Consider the following 21,534-nt stretch of genomic DNA (forward strand, 5'->3'; position numbering starts at 1 on the left):
TACAAATAATTCTTTGTGCATTTAGTTACATGTAGGAAACAGCCCTGAAGCTGTGGGGGAGTTTTCGTTTCAATTTCAATGTCATTAAGCTGTGGTACCTCCTGTTATTCTTTACTAAAGTGACATTTAAGATTTGTGTCTTACATTGCACTGGCAATGCACTTCCTTCTAAGAATATGAATTTGTTCCTTGTTTTGTTGCTGTAGCTGCCAGCATCCCTGACCATACAGATGACAGCCGTAGTCCAGCAACGGTCCCTGGTGTGGTTAAAAGTGGCCTAAGCCTGTGAGAATCTATTATGAGAAGTGAAGCAACAACTACCTGATTTATATTCACAGGAACAGCCACATTGCCACTATGAACCAGTCTTAAAATTCTCACCACAAGAGCATATGGGCCGTGGTATATCTCCAGAAGAGGGTTGCCATTTGAGAAAATATTAATAATGATGCTTTTCATTCTGCTGAGCTGTTACCTTGTGAAATAATGGTTGGAATAAATACTGGCCAGCCCCCTGCAATGGCAGCTTCCTGGGATTTAAATCATGCCCATTACTTGTGCATGTTTTTCCATCATCCCGGTGTTTTGAAAAGCTCCTAGGAGGAAATCTCATTACTTCCCTGGGCAACTTGTTCCATTGTCTGACGCTTCTTACAGTGAAAAGGTGCTTCCTGATATGCGGCTTTCAGCTGCTAACTTTAGCATGGATGCTTAGAAAGAAGTCATTTTGCAAGCAAAGGAACTTGCTTTTGAAAAAGGCTGTAAATCTGCTGTGCTGCAACTTGCCCCCATGGCTGCTTTTGTTTCCTGCTGTGAAACGCTTGATTTCATTTTTGTTTGGGGACATCTTGGTTCTTTGGAACCATCTTATCCCATGGTTCTTTCAATGCACATTCTTTTGCTATTGCGTCAAATCCCCCGTATTTTGTCTCTTGTAGAATGTCTGCCGCCTCCAGAGATAACTCCAGAACACTCCAGAGATAAGAGGCAGTTTAACCTTGGGAAGAGCATCGGTTGCTTACAGATGGTGAGCTCCTAGCACTACCCAATTATTGCTCCTCTGTGGTAAGCTATGCTAGAATTCACAACAAATTCCTCAACTCTGAATTGCAAAATTCTGTAAATAGTGCCAAAAGCTATTGGCATAGTAGGACATCAATGCATAAATTTGGCAAACTGAATACAATGAGTAGCAGAAGACAAAGACTTAGCCAAATTGTAGCTTAGCCCAAATATTCCAATGCTTAGAGAAAGCATCACAAGAGCATTGACTTTAATAACTAATATACTTCACAAAGTCAACTTTAACTATCTCCTCTAACAGAAACTGCTGTTTCTACTTCAACAAAATGCTCCTACTTGAGACTGGGGCTTCTTATACAATTTAGCAAAGATGCAGAAACAACACACAGTTCAGATGTGGGCAAAAAATTCAGCGACCTTGAGAAAGCTTTACATTACGTATGTATGTATGGCAAGCTCTTAATACTTTTTAAACCCTTGTTAAATACAGACAGCCTGGAAAGTGTGCAGGACATGTCTGGCTAAATCATGGTGACAAGAGGAGTACTCTGTACCTGCCACTACTTCCAGACTAGCAGAATAAACTATAGAATATTTAAGTGTGCACATTTGCCTATACAATACAAGCATCTTGGAGATTTCAACCATGCTTAGTGCACGATTGTACAGACAGACAGCTATAGCATAGTGCTCCACTTGCCTGCCTCTTTAACATCTAAGATTGACTTTTGGTATAATTATCAAGTATTCCTTTGAAAATGCACCTTTTGTAGTATGGAGGGATTTACAGGCCATAAAAATGTGCCCCCGCTCAAGGCTTTCTCCCCCTATTAGTGGAGAAGTGCATTTTCAGCAACTTGCTTTTCCTGCTTCTGCTTTTCCTGCTTTTCTTGACTCGTATATTCCCAGCCTGCTGCTGCCTCTTCTTACTGGAGCTCCTTCCAGCCTTGGCTTTGGCTTTAGTTGAACTGGTTCGTTTTGTCTTCTTGGTATTCCAGCCTGGGCAGCTTTGGAAGATAGTGACGAGCTTCACCTTCTGGCCACGTACCTCTGCTGGGGAGCCACAGGTGGCTCCCACTCTAAGATTCAGCTTGTCAAGCCACCTGAAAAGGAGGAAGAAGTGAGGCAATATAATCAGCCTAACTGCTAAGCCTTTGTATCTTCACAGTCACACACTTTCCTACATTTCTGAGAGCTTGCTTCTTGATACAAGAGGACCTTCAGTTATTGTGAAACACAGAGGAGGAGAAAGGAAGGTATGGAGACTGGATGATTCCATTTAATGAATTAATTTAAAAATTAATTTAAAAAAATTAATTAATTAATAAAAAAAATAATTTAAAAATTAATTTAAAAAAATCTCAGTCAGCCTAGGCAACTATGGAGCTCAGCTGATCAGCTTGATGCATGAACGAATGAACCACGTTTTCTGATTGTGTTGGGTTGCCTATCTCTTACCTAGCTTTAGTCTAGATACACTGCAGTATTTGAGGCAGCTTAAAGCATACTGGCTTGAAAGCAGATGCAATAGCATTTGAAGTGAATTGGTATAATGAAAGAGTTGCTTTGTATTTGCTGTTCTTGGGCCTTCCCCATCCCTTATTTGGTTTATTGGCAATAAAGAGGAACATGTTGAATTACTGTACAATTTTGTGACTAGGCAACAGAAACTAGAACAGTGCCCATAATCACTTTACTGAGATGGCTGGCAAGAGTGCTAGTCTGAGCATATTAATAGGATGCATTTGAAGCCCTGCCAAATAAGAAAGAGAGACAAACGTTCTGCCCACTGCTGCTCTACAAGCCCTTGTGCAGTAGTGGGAACTAGCAGCTCACTTGCGTAGTGGGAGAAGTTTGCAGTCACAAGAGAAAGGAACATCACTCAGGCTGATGACCTCCAGCGCTGTAAAGCTGTGTAAGTTCGGCAAACTGCGCACTTTGTTTTTCTCAAGGTACAGACTTCTTATCTGTGGGCCCAAGCCAGTGAAGGCACCAGAGGAAATCTGCAAACACAGAATGAGTTTGTCTGTCAGACGCTTAATGACATCAGCAGTAAATTCTACGCAAGCATCCTGATCTGGGCCAGTTATCTGAAACTTCTGGTGACATTGACCCACTTGTTATGTCCCACCAGAACCCTTTGGAATGTGCTCTTCTACTTATCCAGGCACTTTGGCTTCCACATCCCACCCCAGACTGATCAAATTATGGTTGTCCCATATTACTATAAGGAAAAAAACTTGGATGGGGAAATGGAATTGCTCTACCAGATCTGAGCATCTTCATCCTATAGCTGTAAGGGTGCTGGAATAATAGTTCTAGCTTTTAAATTTGCTCATCTGCCGTGGTTTCTGCTTTGTACCTTCTCCCAGCCCCTTTCAGTTGATGGTGGCTTTTAATCAAAAGAAAATCAGCAATAACCCCCGGGATCATATTTATACATTGTGCAGGTAGTTTGGATGCAAGCCGTTTAGAAAGCTGACATATTGAGTCAGACCCCTGGTTCATTTAGCTGCGCTCTGGGGTTTTATTCAGGCAGGCATCTTTCCCAGTCATAGCAGGAGATGTCAAGGAATGCACCTGGGACCTTTTTGCATAAGAAGCCTGTGTCCTGATAACTGGGCAATGGCCATTCCCTCGGCCTGCAAGAGCCATGAGATGAAATGGAACAGCTGTGCAGCAGAGAGAGTTTGAGTAGGGACAGCCTCTCCTGTTGCCACTGCAATGTGTGGAAAAGCCACACCTGCTAGAAAATGCATTTCATATCTCTGATAAAGGCCTAAGAGCAGATTTCGTGGTCCAGGGGGAAGGTCATTAGCTCAGAGGCAGGCACCTTCCTTGCATGCAGAAAGCCCTGCACTTAATGCCTGGCATTGCCAAGTGGGGCTGGGGAAAACCCCTGTCTGAAACCCTTGAGAGCTGCTGTCAATTGGTTACTGAGCTAGATGAACCAATACAAGTCTGACTTGATTTCCCCTTCAGGTGAAGCTTGTATTTGGGGAAGGTGGCAAGATAGGGCCTACAGCTTGGTTAGGGCCTCCTAACACATTTGTACAATTTCCCAAATTCTTCTTATGACACCTGAGAACTTGGTATTTAATAAAATTAAGCAAAGAAACATTTGCAAAGGGATGTTCTTGGGAATATGATGGCAAGAGAAGGCAGGTCTTAATTTCCAACCTCCCTACCCCTGCTTACCTGTTCTAGCCCCATATCATCCAAATACAGGTGCTGTAGAGATCTTGCTACTGGCAGGAAGGCGCCATTCCCAATGTACTTTATAGGATTCTTGGACAACTTCAGTTCACTAAGCGTGGGCAGCCCTCTGAGAGACTTGGTGGGCACTTCCTGCAAATGATTCTCATCTAGATGCAGCTTCTCCAGCAGCTTAGCATGTCCCAGAGCCTTGGGAGACATGTGAGTGATGCGGTTCCCTGTTAAGTATAACCAGCGTAGCTTCTCCAGCCCAGCCAGATCATTATCGGTCAGCTGACCGATGGAGTTGTGTTGCAAGTGGAGGGCAAAGAGATTCGGCAAGAGGGTGAAGGAGCTTTTGGATATTTGGTTGAATCCATTGTGGTCCAGGTAGAGATATGCAAGCTGGGCAGGCCCTTTGAAAACATCAGCATCTACAGAATCTATGTTGTTGTTAGACAGGTAAAGGTAGACGAGGTTTTTCAAGTCCTGGAAAGCACCAGGCTGCAGCCTTGCAATCTTGCAGTTCTGCAAATGGAGTGATGTCAGGTTTCTCAAACCAGGGAAGGAGTCTTGCGGTACTGAGTGGAACTCATTATGGCGCAAGTCCAGAAGTTGGGTGTTGCTTGGAAAGCCTTTGGGAATACTCTGGAGGTTTCTCCTGACACAGTTTGCATGCTGGGAATCTGGTGAACAAGTACATCCTTGTGGACATCTTACAGCATCCTTCTCTGGTTCCCTGGTGACCGTGGCCAGGCTAGGCAGCAGCTCCTTACCCAATGCGTGACTTCTGCACTTCATATCTGTTGCCCTCAGGGATTCCAGGTGCTCTCCCCTGGCGGCAGCAGGACCAGCACACACCACATCGGCGTGTATTCTTACTTTCGCAGCCCACTCCTTGAAGGGGCGCATTTCACAAGTGCAAAAGACAGGGTTCCCTGTTAGGTCAATTTTTTTGAGGTGGGCCATCTCCGTCTGTGGCTGCAACACGGACAGCTGGTTGTTATGCAGGTCAAGAGTGTGCAGCAGGGGGCTCTTGACAAAAGCTCTGTGTGAGACTTCCTGAAGGGCCATGTTGTCCAAGAAGAGCTGTTTCAGGGATGCCATCTCAATGGCCTCCTCACCAATATAAGTGATTGGATTATGTCCGAGGTCTAGCTGGGCTGTGCCAAACAATCTAGAGAGTGCCTCCTTAGGAAGGAACTGAAGTTCATTGTGATCTAGGCTTAGCCTCCTAAGGGTCGATAATCCACCAAAGGCCTCGTTGGCAAGCACATTGAGTGAGTTATGGGACAAATTAATCCACTTGATCAACTGAAGTCCCTGGAAGACCATATCTGGTAGGTAAACCAAGGAGTTTCTGGCCAGGTTAAGAAAGGTGAGGAAGCCCAGCTGACTAAAAGCCCCTGGCTTTATTTCCTCAATGCTATTATTTTCTAGGATAAGCTGCCGGAGGGAGGAGAGGCCATCTAGAGACTCTTGATAGATGAATGCTATATTGTTGGAAGCCAAATTGAGGTAGACAAGCCGTCCTAATCCCCTGAAAGCCCCTTCCTCAATGCTTTCCACCTTACATCTCTGAAGTTTCAGGTGGGTGAGGTATGGAATAGGCAAGAAAGTTCCTGCAGAGATGACTTTGATTTCATTACCCCGGAGATCAAGTCTTTGAGTGACCTGTTGATTACACAGATAAACATTAGCTTTATCCTCAACTAATTGTCTTGCTCACGGTCTTTTGGAACAATGTTGCCTCTGGATGAAAAGTCAATTCCTCACTCCCTGGTGTCTTTGTTATAATGGAGAATTAGCATATTATTAACTATTCCTTACTTGGAGTAGATATAGAAAATGACTTTTCCCCATAGGTCTCAACTTTTGAATCCACAGCAACAGACTTCAATTTCAATCCCAGAAAAGATTGAGAGACCTTTTCAGATGGGAAAAGCTTAAATGTCTAGTTGCATGGACCTGATACCAAATGGGAATTTGTCTACTTGAGACCAGAGTTTTGGGGGTCTCAGGTCTAGGTAGCCACAGGGTATCAGTAGCTTCAAATAAAGCAGTTTATACAAAAAGGAGCAGGTTATATTTTCAGGCCACATCAAACAACTTATTTGAGAAGGTGGTTATAAAATACACTTTAATAAAGGGGGTATTTTCTCAGTTATATAATCTGTGATATGATTTTGACTATTATAAAATTCCTTGGAACAGAGACTTGGGTTCTTGGATTTCTGAAAGTACTTGGTCTGTCATAACTATATGATGACTTCTTTGGCTTGTTACGATTTAGGAGCATAAGAAGCTGCCTTATGCTGAGTCAGGCCAATGGTCCATCTGGCTCAGTATTGCTTACACTGACTGGCAGATGCTCTCTGGGGTTTCAGGCAGGGAGTCTCTCCCAGCTTTATCTGGTTATTGAACCTGGGACTTTTGACATGGAAGGCAGATGCACTACCACTGAGCTGTGGCCCTTCCACTTTATGGGGAAGTCCAATATAATATTGTGTTAAGTGGCATATTATTCCAGCTGAAACCTCAGTCCAACTGTAGGATGTGGGCAAGGGGGATATGCCTATCTTATCCATTTGTGGTGGAATTGTAATATGGTATATGGGAGAGGTATACAGGTTTTGGATGTAGCTAGGTCCAATCTTAGGTGCTAATGCTATTGTAATTAATCATCTCACTGTCTTAATAGTGTAGGTATCAAATGCATGTGTATTATTTTGACCTGTTTGTAATTGCTGAGATTGTTCTTTCTGGTAGTGCAAGGCTCAAGGTATATGATTGATTAAGGAACTGACATATTATTAATATTAGAAATTTGTTAGAGGCAGCAGCTGTTTATTAAAAAAATAGTCTCTGGGTCAGAGAGACCTTAGATGGCTTCACTAGAACTTTTAAAGAAACTGGAGCTGTTTCATAGACTCATAGAGTTGGAAATGAATCTCAAGGCTCATCAGCTCCAACCTACTGCTAATGCAGGAAACCCATTAAACATCTCTGATAAGTAGCATCCCAGCCTTGGCTGAGTAGTAAAGGAGCATCCACCACTTTAAAAGGCAATTTCCCCCCAAAACTCTTTCCAGTTTGAACTTTGCCAGTAGGATGTTGGAGGAAAGGGCCCTATGGATGCTTCACAGAAGTGCACTTGCGCAAACCTTGTGTTGCATGTCCTTCGCTGCTTCCCACAAACTGACCTGAGGGATGTTAATGGGCACCTTGGTGAGGTTCTTGTTCAAGCACATGACTTGATGCTTGATGCCGTCGCAGAGGCAGATTTGTGGGCAGCGTTCAGCAACTGTCTTTCCGGTGAGCAGGGTTGACAACAGGAGAAGGCGCACAGAGGTCCACATCTTGGGGAAGCGGCTGAGTAGGGAATATGCAAGAAAGCCAAGTTGTAAGGCAATATTAAACTTTCTGCTGCTGTCGTGGACTGGCTGGAGGCAGAGGAGTGGTGGGAGGCTGGATGGGTAAATGGTTTGAATAAGGCAGCATCCTAAAATATGTTAGAAAACACAAGGCAAATCCTCAGCATGTGTTCCCAACCTACTTATTTAGTAACAGTTAAACAAATGGACTTGTGCACTGGGGGTGCATGCTGAATGCACAAAACCACTTACAGTGGTACCTCGGGTTACAGACGCTTCAGGTTACAGACACCGCTAACCCGGAAGTAGTACCTCAGGTTAAGAACTTTGCTTCTGGATGAGAACAGAAATCGTGCGGCAGCAGCGGGAGGCCCAATAGCTAAAGTGGTACCTCAGGTTAAGAACAGTTTCAGGTTAAGAATTGACCTCCAGAACGAATTAAGTTCTTAACCAGAGGTACCACTGTATTTTTTTAAAAATGCTCTACACGGATGACCTTAATATTGTCACTGTGATGTAATAAAAAGGGGGGGTATAAACTGAGCAAGTGACCTTAAGATAACACTGCCTCCCCCTCCCCGCCAATCAAAACCTTAATATATCCAAGACAGGCAATTTCCATACCAGAAACCTTCATTCTTCCTCATTTGCAATGTTGCTCCTGGACTGGAAGCAAATCACAGTTCTTGCAAATTAAGACCAATTGAAGCAATCTGATGTTGAGAATACAACTTTAATCAATTTAGCTCTTTAATACTTCTGCTTCCTGCTTTTCCTTCACTGCTCTTCACTTTGTGTATTTTTTAATGGCTGTTTTTAAAAGACAAATGTTAAGGCTCCCGTTGTTAGAAGTGAATCTGACCTACCTTAGGGAGGCCCCTCAGCCAAAGTAAAGAGAACAGCAGGGGCTTTGGAGAGAGACCAAGAGAGAGAAGGAAATGGAGGAGGGGTGTGTGCACTTGGAATCACAAATCAACGTATTTTAGACAAAATTAAAATGGAGGAAGAAGTCCCTGAAGATTTAGAAACATACATAAACTGGGCACAAAAGCCCAAAGCAAAAATCAGTAATTTTTCATTTACAGCGCAATAAAAATATAGCCCTCTCTTCTGCCCACCCCACCTCAACTGATGTTGAGGTTATTTTACATAATGCAACAAAATGAAACCATCACTTGATGCCAAGAGGTTCATTTCTTTGCTTTCCCTTCATTCGCCTTCTTTTTGCGTAACCTTCTTTGTAGATTTTCATTTTTCTTTGCCTGTTCTCTCAAATCTGCATGTCTTGGTTATTTTCTGTGCCTGTCAATTTTCCTCTATTGCCAAGGTTAAGATTTCACTCCTCCCTGAAGACCCCTTTCTCTGTAGAATACAAGAGTCTTTACATACATACACCACTTCATTCATTCATTCATTCCATACCTCACCCATTACAAGTAATAATACAAAAAAGTAGATTTCCTAATGGATACTCTTGCTAAGTGGAAATATAAAATATTTCTCCTTACTTCCGCTCAGTAAACTGTCAATTACAATACATTCTTCACACATAAAATAAAGAGAATGTTTAATACCAGTGATGAACACAACTGTAACCTGGAAGTGTTATGAACTGCATATTTTTTTTAAGAGGAAGAAGCTCCTGTACTTTAAGCGACTAATTACAATGAAAGTGGAGTTTACAAAGGTGTATGGTAGTGCTTTAAGTGCGGCATTTTTTATGGACAGTTCCAAACTTGGCTGATTCCACAGCCATTCTTGTCACAGGAGCACAGTATGATTCAGATGTCCTTGGTATCTAACTCCCATCGTCCCTCACCACTAGCCTTGCTGGCTGGGGCTGATGGCAACTGGAGTCCAGCAACATAGGGAGGGCCATAGATATGCCATCCCTACCCTAGGCCAAATCTAAGAAGCCTTGTCTTCTAATCCGCTCTGAGCCTGGCCTTGGCTGGGGAGGGCGGGGTATAAATAAAAAATATTATTATTATTATTATTATTATTATTATTATTATTAATCCATCACTCTCTTTGTTCCTTCTGTGCCAGCAGGCAGCCTGATACAAACCCGGCTGCAATATTTATACCCTTCTTTTACTTCAAAGAGATCAAAGCAGCTGAGGTCAGGCTAACGTTTCCCCAATTCTCTGGAATGTGTGCTAAGCTTGAGTCTCATGTCCTTGGTGGTATTGGGTCTCAATATCTCCATTTCCTGAGTCACATGTTTACTATGACCGGTTTGTCTGTCTGTCTGTCTCTGCAGTGCAGCTGGCTAGACACAAAGCATCCCAAATTATTCATCAAATGTTGAAATACTTAAAGACTAAAAATACATCACCCACCCCATTGCACAATGCTGACTTAAAACATCTGCTTCTAAGTTTATTAGACTTAGGAACAGATTTTACATCTTGAACTGTACAACTAATTCATACAGTCATGTTGTGGAGAAATACCCATTCAGGAATGAAGTGTCCCTATTCCTTTAGCCAGACAGCTTCCTATTATTTGGGAACAAAAGGGTGTTGTAAACAAAAACCGCTCCCTTTCCCTTATGGGGTGCACAAGAGCCCTTATAGAGTCCTTTGTAGGTTCTGCATCAGTAGGGGAAAATAACAGCAGCCAACCAGAGAATATTGAGAAGGAAAGCAGCTAGTAAGCCTGATCTTTATTAAAGCTGTTGCAACAGGGTGCTCCCTCCACATGCAGGAGAGAGGAGGAGGACCCAGGGCGAAGGTGTGCAAGCCCTTATATAGACTTTTGAACTGCCCACCCTAGAGCCCAAGACCACCCGTCCATACATCATACATACATACATCAGAGAAGGGGCGGACTACAACAGAAATCTGAGTGCATTGTTTTTATCCTGTCTGCCAGGTTACCTGATTGGATTACCTGGGCATCCTGGCCACTCTTTTGTTATGATAACTACTCAATTCCTGAATCCAGGTCACAGGTCACAGGCTCACCCTATTGGTATCTTAAATGTGCCCTTAAGGCAGGACTTGTGAACAAAGAGACAATGGGGAGACTTCCCATTTCCTTCGACCTTGCAGAGAAATATTTGAGGTCATTTGGGAGAGACAAAATGGTTTCAGGACTTTTTTCTGTGGGGTTTCAGACGTGTGGTTTATACATTTATGTATGTGCTTGCTTGGTACATTTATGAACATTTGTTTTATATATATAAGACCTTGAAATTATTATAACAAGGGCTTTATAATTATCCCCAACTACAACTGACAAAATGCTTCCCCTTCCCCCAAGGTGCCTACTAACTTACCTAGTTCCTTACCTGGATAAGGCTACGTAAAGTTGGGAAGAGTAAAAGAAATATTGGTGTGAAAACTATCAGAACCTTGTAAACGTTCCTGGTATGTGCATTTGCAATGAAAAGAGCTGAATGAGCTGTTGTTCAACAGTGGTGTGTGCGCGCACTCTCTCGCTCTCTCTCAAACACATACACACACAGGGAGGGTGGAAGCAGGGAAAGCAGCAGCAAAAAGGAGACCTGAAATTACCTTTAATTAATCAGTTGCTGCTACCTGTAAATTTAGGAGTCAACTGAGGAGTTTTCTATGTACACCAATAAAATAGCATGCAGAATAATTTGAAAGCACATCTACATGTCTCTTGAGTACCTTCGCAGAGTACCTTTTAAATTTTTGCATTTAAAAATTGTACTTTTGTTTAGGAATTAATATGAAACCAGCATATGGATTGCAAACTCAATATGTTTATTTACTGTGTGTATAGGTATCTCCCTTGAGCACACTGGGTAAGACCTGTGTGTAAAGTCATCATCCGTTGTTGTTGTAATTAATTCACATCCCGCACATGTTGCAGGGTATTTTGTAGTCACATTAATTCTTAGATGTAAGAGTCTTCCATGTAGGAATTGTGTCATATATGCAATGGCACTCATTTAAAGAGTGTTTCAGTGCATTTACTCCACATAATCTCAGGGCATATTCTAAATCAGAGATGGCTAACCCTCAGTCTGAGAGCCTGATCTGTCCCTCCTAGCAAATTTTTCTGGACCCCTAAGACCCCATCAATTTTGGCAACGAAAACAAAAAACAAGGGAAACCTATTGTTGGGTTTAAAAGCTCTCTGCTCACCCCAGTAGTCTAGTTGGAATGAGAATGGACTTGTCAGCTGATCAGTTATCTGATGAGCAAGAATGGTGTGAAATGGCATCTGTTTTTGGGTGGTGCTCACGGAAAAAGCACAATATAGCTGATAGCGTGGAAAGTGAATATCAAAAATACATGCAGCTTTCAATAGAATAACAGTAGGCCAGAAGTCCACCAGAGATTTATACCCAAATGCCCAGACAAGAGCAAATTTAGAACTAAAGGTATACATTTTGTACAGCTCATTTTTCACACAGGCCAGGGACAATGGTCAGATAGCATTGTGGAAAGCGTTGGGAGGCACAGAGCATAACACAGGCTTGGCCAGTCACATTGCACCCTCTTTTGAGGGGGTTGCACTGGCAGTATTTATCTGTCTGATGAAGGCCTTGCATCATCATCATCATCATCATTTATTATTTATACCATGCCTATCTGGCTGGGTCCCCCCAGACACTCTGGGCAGCTTCCAACAAAACACTAAAATACAATAACCTATTAAACATTAAAAGCTTTCCTAAACAGGGCTGCCTTCAGATGTCTTCTAAAAGTTTGGTAGTTATTTTTCTCTTTGACATCTGGTAGGAGGGCATTCCACAGGGCGGGTGCCACTACCGAGAAGGCCCTCTGCCTGGTTCCTTGTAACTTGGCTTCTCGCAGTGAGGGAACCGCCAGAAAGCCCTCGGCGCTGGACCTCAGTGTCCGGGCAGAACGATGGAGGCGGAGACGCTCCTTCAGGTATACAGGACCAAGGCTGTTTAGGGCTTTAAAGGTCAGCACAACACTTTGAATTGTGCTCGGAAACGTACTGGGAACCAGTGTAGGTCTTTCAAGACCGGTGTTATATGGTCTCGGCGGCGGCTCCCAGTCACCAGTCTAGCTGCCGCATTCTGGTTTAATTGTATTTTCCGGGTCACCCTTCAAAGGTAGCCGCTTTGCCGCTCATAAGGTAGATTTGGATATAACAGTCCCTTCATTTATTTCATTTAGTTATTCAAGTAACTCCATATACATGAGGTAATTTGTTTTCTGTGTATAATTTCCTTTGCTGCTTATGGTGCACTAGAAAGCTAGAATTTTCCACAAAGCTTGGGAAACTGTGTTTATGGAGGGGTGTGGAACTGAAGGGAGAATGTTGGTTTATTTGCCATAGGTTGAAATGATCACACACACACACACACCGTTGGAAATGCCTGTAAAGCTGCCATACTGTTGTTTTGAATGTCAAAAAAGTAAGGGACATGGTTAATTTCGGAACACATCTCATGAATGCTTCTGCCAACGGAAACCCTGTATTCAGAATGTCCTTTGAAAATATCAGGATTTCAGCCTACAAAGGGAGAATTTATTATCATCCCAAAAGTGACCCCAAATGACTTACATTAAAGCCAATTAAAATAAGTACAACCAATAAAAACCTAAAAACACACCTATACAGATAAAAGACAGGTCTTACAGATTCTAACCCTCTAATAGAGGCTATAAATACCTGAAAGCCCAATATCTAATGCACTGCAGTCATCCAGCCTACAACCAATAATAGACAACAGAAGTTACGGTAGTTAAGACTGTCCTTGTCTAGATATGAGCACAGCTGGGCCACCATTCAAAGCCAATGGAAGGCACTCTGCACCGTCAAGGCCACTTGAGCCTTAGATGACAAAAGCGAATCTGGAATTACCCGTAAGCTACGTACCTTCAGAGGGAGTGAAAACCATCCAGGATGCTCATACGAGCTAATCAGTCCTCTTTTTTTCTGCCTGCCATTGCAGTGGCTGGTAATGGAAACACACATCGAGAGCTGTTCATCCTTGCATTAACACTGGATTCTTTGTACAGTAATACCTTTAGAGTTGGGCAAGCTGCAGCCCTCCCACAGACGGAAACAAGGAAGCTCATGGAGCAGAATTGAGGAGCGCTGCTTCCCCCCTTCAAGCTGTCAAATAGGCCAACCTGTATTACACAGCCTCTCATTTATGAAGGCAGAGAAGTCCTTCCTCGGCAAGCAGTTTCTCAGTGTGTGTGTGTGTGCGCGCACACACACAGCAAGTTACCGTAAATTTCCAAATATCCTTATTGATTTGAATGATTTGCTCCAGTACATTAAAAGCAAATGAAAACAAATGAAAAACCTGTTGGATTCCAGGGTTTATTATTATTAGCCATCTCAAATTTCTATCTGGGACTAACTTCCAGCATGTTCCTGGATCACAATGTGTCAAAAACCAAATTTTAGTTGCTCAGCTTTTAGGTAACATGATATTATATGTTGTTGTTGTTGTTGTTGTTGTTGTTGTTGTTGTTGTTGTGTTGAAAACTATATAAAATATATTTTTAAAAAAACAAAACCAACCAGATTTTAGTTTATTTGCTTGACCTTAAGAATTTGCCAGTGGACACTCCAGATTTCAAGGGCCCAATCCAGCAAAAGTTAGTTGCAACTACATTTGACTGACATTTTCTAAACAGGATAATTAAATCAGCTTCAAATACTAATTAGTTGAATTGTATAATTATTTCTTTTCATGCAGGGCTAAAAACATGGGCCTGGATCATCGAATGCATTTACAGTGGTACCTCAGGTGAAGTATTTAATTCATTCCAGAGGTCCATTCTTAACCTGAAACTGTTCTTAACCTGAAGACCACTTTAGCTAATGGGGCCTCCTGCTGCCGCTGCACCGCCGCTGCACAATTTCTGTTCTCATCCTGAAGCAAAGTTCTTAACCCGAGGAACTATTTCTGGGTTAGCGGAGTCTGTAACCTGAAGTGTATGTAACCCGAGGTACCACTGTATTTTATTAGAGAATTCTTATTTTGTTTTTCAGCCAGAACAGGCTCTCAATAGAGATTTAGTGTCTAGTTCAGATTGTGACTCTTTTCTGTTACACAGTCTTTGTCAGCTATGTTATAGTAAATATAAAAAATATGTTTATTAGCATAAGGGTGCTTCATGATTTCTTTAGTGAATTAATTTGGAGGGGTGAATGGTACACATTGCCTTCTGGATACTGTTGTCACAATCACAGTGAAAGTTAGAACAAATCTTCCATGGTTTACATAGCATTTAGAGTATTAAAGGCATAGTAAAAGCCTTGTTTTTATGAAACATACATATGTTTTATTTATTTACTCACATTTATATTCCATCTCTCTGCCCACTCAGGGTGCTTCCAAATGAGTGTTTATTGTAAGGTGTTTTTTGTTTTATTTTTTGCAGTGCTCACATGTCATTGGTAGCTCAAATTTTTTGCTCTTCTGAACCCAGATTTACTATTTGTGGAGGAAATCCAGGAAATTAATAGTTAAATAGAACCATTGTGAATAAACAAATCAGAACTTTCTCATTTATAATGTGATCCTTGGCCGTTCTCTTGTAGTCTTCAGTGTTTAGTTCAGTTCGTGACTCTTTTCTGTTACGCAGTCTTTGTCAACTACTTTATAGTAAATATAAAAATTAGAATTTCTTAGCATAAGGGTGCTTCCAGGTAGTCTGTGTTGTAAATGGGGAGGGGGTCATTCAGGTATTGCAAATGGGTTATTGACAACAGTTTTTCATTTATCATACTTCCCCCAGAAAGGGTAAATCAAGATTAGGGGCTTCCAGATTGAATCCTACCCATAAAATTGAGTCAAACAGATACCAGCAAAATTCAGATGGCACAGTTTAAAAGGATTTGGCACTCTACTGCAATAAACCTACTTTCCCCACAAAAATCTGAATTTCGCACAATTGCACTCATTTCACATGCTAGCAAGGTTATGCTTAAAATTCTACAAGGCAGGCTTAAGCAGTATGTCGACCGAGAACTCCCAGAAGTGCAAGTTGGATTTCGAAGGGGCAGAGGAACCAGAGACCAAATTGCAAACATGCGCTGGATTATGGAGAAAGCTAGAGAGTTCCAGAAAGACATCTACTTCTGCTTCATTGACTATGCAAAAGCCTTTGACTGTGTTGACCACAGCAAACTATGGCAAGTTCTTAAAGAAATGGGAGTGCCTGATCACCTCATCTGTCTCCTGAGAAATCTCTATGTGGGACAAGAAGCTACAGTTAGAACTGGATATGGAACAACTGATTGGTTCAAAATTGGGAAAGGAGTACAACAAAGCTGTATATTGTCTCCCTGCTTATTTAACTTATATGCAGAATTCATCATGCGAAAGCCTGGGCTGGATGAATCCCAAGCCGGAATTAAGATTGCCGGAAGAAATATCAACAACCTCAGATATGCAGATGACACAACCTTGATGGCAGAAAGTGAGGAGGAACTAAAGAACCTTTTAATGAGGGTGAAAGAGGAGAGCGCAAAATATGGTCTGAAGCTCAACATCAAAAAAACTAAGATCATGACCACTGGGCCCATCACCTCCTGGCAAATAGAAGGGGAAGAACTGGAGGCAGTGAGAGATTTTACTTTCTTGGGCTCCATGATCACTGCAGATGGTGACAGCAGCCACGAAATTAAAAGACGCGTGCTTCTTGGGAGAAAAGCAATAAAAAACCTTGACAGCATCTTAAAAAGCAGAGACATCACCTTGCCAACAAAGGTCCGTATAGTTAAAGCTATGGTTTTCCCAGTAGTGATGTATGGAAGTGAGAGCTGGACCATAAAGAAGGCTGATCACCGAAGAATGGATGCTTTTGAATTATGGTGCTGGAGGAGACTCTTGAGAGTCCCATGGACTGCAAGAAGATCAAATCTATCCATTTTTAAGGAAATCAGCCCCGAGTGCTCACTGGAAGGACAGATCCTGAAGCTGAGGCTCCAATACTTTGGCCATCTCATGAGAAGAGAAGACTCCCTGGAAAAGACCCTGATGTTGGGAAAGATGGAGGGCACAAGGAGAAGGGGACGACAGAGGACAAGATGGCTGGATAGTGTTCTTAAAGTTACCAGCATGAGTTTGACCAAACTGCGGGAGGCAGTGGAAGACAGGAGTGCCTGGCATGCTCTGGTCCATGGGGTCAAGAAGAGTCGGACACGACTAAACAGCAAGAAGCCTGGTTTGATGCAATGTTATATAACTTGCCCCCTTAACAAATCAGAATGAACACTCAATACACAACCTAGGCTGCCAGGCTGTGAAAATGAATCAGGTTAAATGCTCAGTATGGAAGTACACTAAAAAAACACACGCTAACATGCCAATTTGGGTGCGTGTTGCAAAAATGTGCATACATGAGGCACATTCATTCCACAATATACACCCACCTGGAAGCACCCTACCACTCTGGATGATTCCAGACTGCCATTTGTGGGTGGGATTCAGTCTCATTTTGACGGCAAATTTAAGTTGTGCAAGGAAAGTTGATTCGTCTCCCTTGCCCGATCAGACTTATTGTGATACGGAAAACAACAGGGACAATATGCACTGGGGAGTGGGCGATACCGTTTACAGTACTTGAGGCAATGTCCTGTAACAAATCAGGAGGAATGCTCAGTAAAAAGGTCACCTGGAAGTGGCCTCTATGTTCAGGGTAGCAAAAAGAGATTTTCCACACTAAGCCCCATGCTTAAAAGAAAAGCCAACAGAGGTGACCAGCACACCCCGACTCTCAGCTTTAAGCTTGTGGCCCTATTATGCGCATTTACCAATACATCTCACTGAACACACTGGGTCTTAATTCCGAGTAAAGATGCGCAGGATCGCGCTGCACATCACTTGCTTCTAATGGCGTGAGACTTGCAGCGGGTCTGTGCTTACCCTGCACTTTCCTCAAATAATTACGAGCCTTCTCTCGCAAATAGTATTTTTATTCGTGCATCAAATGCATATTTACAGTGAAGGGAGCTGATATGAATATATACTGTACAAATCTGCTCCTGCACGCATGCACAGACTTCTCGGAGCGGAGGCAATTTTTCCTTGAACAAATAACCTCATTCATATTCTCTTCCCCGCCCCATTTCTGTAAACTAGCACCGGTGGTCTGAGCATGCGCAGTGGCGATCATTATCCGGAAGCCTTCGCGACAAGTGCAGACGTCACGTGAAAGCAGATGCGGCTCGGAGGCGAAGGCGGCGCTGCTTAATTTGCATATCCCATCATACATTGAGCGGAAGGCCATAGATGATAAATTTTAAATACTTTTATTAATGTTTTTCCTTCGAACCCGATTATTAAACTGGCCTTGTCACCTTGGAAATCTAGTGTTTACTCAAGGGATTACTTTTGACAGGTCCGTTAGGTATTCGCCCTCACCTGAGAGGCTGTTGACTGATCTCCGGTAGAGGCGCCCGAAGCTTTTTCAGCATACTCTGGTTTCTCTTCAGATCGTATAAATCTTTCGCCTTTTACTAAAGATTTCCGTGGAGAGGAACATTTATGAGTTTATAACTAATTTTTTGAGGCTCTGTTTCGGCAGAGCTGTCTTATGCGGTTTCAAAAAGTAGAATGAGCTATTTTTGCGTTGAGTGGGTATTTGGTGTTTTCCTTTTAATTCAATATTTATTTTTGTGTTCTTGGGGCTGTAAGATGGGGGACAGATCTGTGGTTTTTCTATTCTTAGGAAAGTGTGGGATTAGACGTGACATGTGTTTCTGTTGGTGTACCACCTGGAGAAGGTCTATTATAAATAGTTTGGGGGTTTTTTATTGCTTTCTACATTGCTCTTCCTTTTGGGGTTCTGTCTGAGTTGCATGATCTTAAAGGATATGAATTATGTTACTTCTCATCTCCATGTTAACACTATATTTAACCCTACTCTAAAATCTAAAAATAAATAGTATATCACTTAATGGGATAACCATGTATTTATTAATCAAAAACACCCAGCAATCCTCACATTTCTGTTCTTAAATTTCTTGAGCAAATTAATTATTCCCAGTGTTGTAGCACATTTGTCTTGCTTCTGTTATTATGGACAGAGTCCCTGGTCAAGGCAGTTCAAGACATGTGAATCCCAAGATGGCACAATGTACAAACACTAAACATCACTCCAGTGTTTGTTAGAGTTGATGTTTGTTATGGTTATAGTATGTTTGCCTTGTAAGTGATCAATAGTGGAAAAATAATTTAAAAACAAAAGCACAAAGCAAACAGTTAGTAGATTATTCCCAAAATCCGAACATTCATGTTTAATACCATATACTTAAATAATCATATGACTATAATATCTGGTTGCAGGCATGTATCTGGGTGTATGGTAAGTCTCATGGAACTCAATAGGACTTCCTTCTGAGTAGACTAACATAGAATCATCCTGTAAATGTGTTCTTGAACCATTCTCCCAGTATCTTCCTTTACATCTTTCACCACATCTCAGTATTGTTTATAATACCCAGTTCTGGTAATAATGTTTGTCACAGGGGTTTATGTAATACATGAATGTAATATTGGTGTGGGAAGTGAGTGTAATATTGGTGGTAGAATCAATGATCAATATTTTACTCATGATGTACATAGCTTGGGTCATGGAATAACACGCAGACATAGCATTTTGTGATGCAAGTAATGCACAGAGTTAACAGAACCCCTGTTTTTTCCTCCCTTTTTAAATTAACAAACAATAAGAAGTAGTATTTCAATATATATATATATTTTTCATTCTGATGGTAACACATGTAAAATGTTGGAATCCTATTTCATAAACATTTGCCTTTTTTCAGAAATTGAAAAAGAGAAATAAATAAATATTGATTCCACTCCGCCACTTCCTTTTTACTGCCTTATCTACTGGTGTTTTAAGACAATATCTGGTGCACTGGGTCACTTTTTAATAGGGTGGGGGGGCTGCAGGACCATTTTCACTAGAAACAATAGAAGGAAACACTTGTTCAACCCAGTTTCCTATATCAGACTTTGTGGTTGAAGGGAAGCGTATGAAAGAGCAGTGAGAGAAGCCAGCTACTTGGCTGTACAATCCAAAAGCAGCTCCAAGACAGCTTAACAAGAAGCAACGCAGCAGGTAAGGGAGATTCATGGCTCAAATTGATGAGGATGCAGGAGCCACACAACAGGGAGCAGCACGTGAGAATGATAAAAGCCTGAATACAGTTCGTGCCCCTAAAGAGATATTTGTTTTAGCAAAGGGGTTTCCTATCAAGACTATAAAATTTAAGTGGGTTTTGAGGTGTTTTGCAGGCTAGTGGCAATAAGCATTGTTGAAGGCTATGTAGCATAGCAAAAATGGGAAGAAGTATCCAGATTTAATTGTGAAACCAATATGTATGTTCCAAATAGGTACAACCATCCACTGATGAATGAGAGACTCTGATTGTATATAGATGCAGTGAATAGACTATTTTTACTTTGAAGGATCTCAGGTCTTTACATTGGGCACACTTGCCTTGCATTTCCCAGCAATTGAGACCACAGTATTAGTGTTGTAACCCACACTGAAGGGTGGGTAAGAAAGAAATAACAGTAGTGAGTTTTCCTCCCAGAAAGTGCATGATGCTGTATTTGAATTATTTTCAGGTTGACATTTGATGATGGTGTGTGCACAAGGACCATCTGCCCAAAGGATATGTGTACCGTGTGTTGTGGTTGTGCAAATGCCATTAGCATGTATTGATTAATGTTCATTACATCACTAATGAAAATGACCCAGCTCTCTCCATTCATACTGGGCCGTTTTGTATTTATGTTATTTTTATGACAGGACACTCTCATCATAATTTCTTTTAGGGGTTTCTAATCTCACTTAAAATATATTATGAAACATATGAACAATGGACTCACTCTGAAAAATGGTTGATACCCCCTTCCAATGACTGAATATAAATCTAGAACTATGTAAAAGCATAACCTGGCTATTGCTTTGCTACAATTAATCAAAATTCACCATTTTTGTTAATCCAAATGCTTGCTGGACTGAAACAGTCTTCCTAGTATTCCTAATAGTGGTGTCTGGTGCCCATTGGAACTGATAGGGTGGAAGGCATAAAGGTCAACACTAGGTAGAGCCAGAGCCAATGACAGAACCAACTAATTCTCATTTTGCCCCTATCCTCCTGCCTGTTGAGTTCTGCAAGAGGCCACACTGGAAGAGGAGGAAACTGCCTCCTTCTGGTCTAGGTGTAAGAAAGAAGGCTGGCAGGCAGGAGCTGGCTGAGGGTGGACTAAGGTTGGTGGGGCAGTGACCCATTTGCCGTAATAGACCAACCTCCACTGATTCCTAACAGTGCAGCCCCGTGCACAGTAACTTGAAAGCAAGTCACAGTGTGAGCTCACTCACTAGTAAACGCATTGGGGATTTCAAGACCAGAACTGCCACTGATGTGAGTTTCATCTGCAGAAATCCCTACCCCGGTTCTGAGAGCTTAACTAGCATGGATGAACATTAATCAAGTGGAAATTAGGTACTGCCTGCAGGTTCTTGATCAAAGTTAGTGCTAATGTGGTACCGAGAGTTAAAAGCTATTTGCTTTTCCATCACTGAAAAGCCCCTTAACCCAATAGGGTGAACCTGTGGCTCTCAATCTGAAGTTGGACTCCAACTAGGTCTGATAGCACAGCAACCTCACAAAGGCCACCAGTTCTCTTCTAGAAAATGTCCAGATCCATATAAAACTACCTAATGGGCATCACTGCTGTTGTCATTATGTAGACAGGGGGTGTGGCTGTTTCATGTATTGTAGAGTCAGATAGCAAATATAACATGTTAGGACAGGAGAATCTTGGGCAATTTATACATCAGTTATAGAGCATGCCTGGGGACTTTCCCGGTTCTTCTCCCTATAGCTTTTCCATGTGTGGATTTATATTTTACTCACATCCATAAAATCACAATTTGCATATGGTTTTATTTGAGTGGAACAGTATGTTTCAGTTGTGTTTTATTTATGCATATTGGCTGCC

At 41.9% G+C, this 21,534-nt stretch overlaps 2 protein-coding genes across 8 annotated transcripts in view; one reads left to right on the forward strand and one right to left on the reverse strand.

Moving 5' to 3' along the window:
• Positions 1-17,612, reverse strand: CHADL (chondroadherin like). 4 transcript variants are annotated; one of them, XM_079993779.1, is made up of 5 exons: positions 17,541-17,612; positions 7,422-7,590; positions 4,222-5,892; positions 2,860-3,026; positions 1-2,126 (listed from the first exon to the last, which is right to left on the reverse strand). In XM_079993779.1, exons 2-5 carry the CDS (start codon positions 7,575-7,577, stop codon positions 1,835-1,837), a joined length of 2,286 nt encoding a protein of 761 aa, XP_079849905.1. In that variant the 5' UTR covers positions 7,578-7,590; positions 17,541-17,612; the 3' UTR covers positions 1-1,834. The 4 variants fall into 4 exon arrangements, with proteins under 4 accessions (XP_079849905.1, XP_079849902.1, XP_079849904.1 ...); XM_079993776.1 differs by lacking the exon at positions 17,541-17,612 and adding an exon at positions 16,944-17,038; XM_079993778.1 differs by lacking the exon at positions 17,541-17,612 and adding an exon at positions 14,865-14,978.
• The window catches only part of LOC307225718 (leucine-rich repeat transmembrane protein FLRT3-like), a 25,407-nt gene continuing 6,712 nt past the window's right edge, over positions 2,840-21,534 (forward strand). For 2 of the 4 annotated variants that reach the window (XM_079993782.1, XM_079993781.1), the window contains exon 1: positions 19,375-19,639. Coding sequence is in view for 1 of the 4 variants with exons in the window: in XM_079993780.1 (XP_079849906.1) it covers positions 17,829-17,911 (83 nt within the window). In the remaining 3 variants the exon portion in view is untranslated. Of the gene's footprint in view, positions 2,939-17,804; positions 17,912-19,374; positions 19,640-21,534 lie in introns of those variants that run through there. The other 2 variants (XM_079993784.1, XM_079993780.1) reach the window with 2 other exon arrangements.

The sequence above is a fragment of the Podarcis cretensis genome (genome assembly GCF_951804945.1).
Source record: "Podarcis cretensis genome assembly, chromosome: 10".
NCBI classification, from domain to species: domain Eukaryota; kingdom Metazoa; phylum Chordata; class Lepidosauria; order Squamata; family Lacertidae; genus Podarcis; species Podarcis cretensis.

Excerpts from the sequence above, each read along its gene's own strand:
- CHADL (XM_079993779.1), bottom strand. The coding sequence starts at position 7,577 with ATGTGGACCTCTGTGCGCCTTCTCCTGTTGTCAACCCTGCTCACCGGA. Across the intron at positions 5,893-7,421 it reads TGCCCATTAACATCCCTCAG|GTCACTCAAAGACTTGATCT; the intron begins GTCAGTTTGTGG and ends TGTAATCAACAG. Across the intron at positions 3,027-4,221 it reads ATGATATGGGGCTAGAACAG|ATTTCCTCTGGTGCCTTCAC; the intron begins GTAAGCAGGGGT and ends CTGTGTTTGCAG.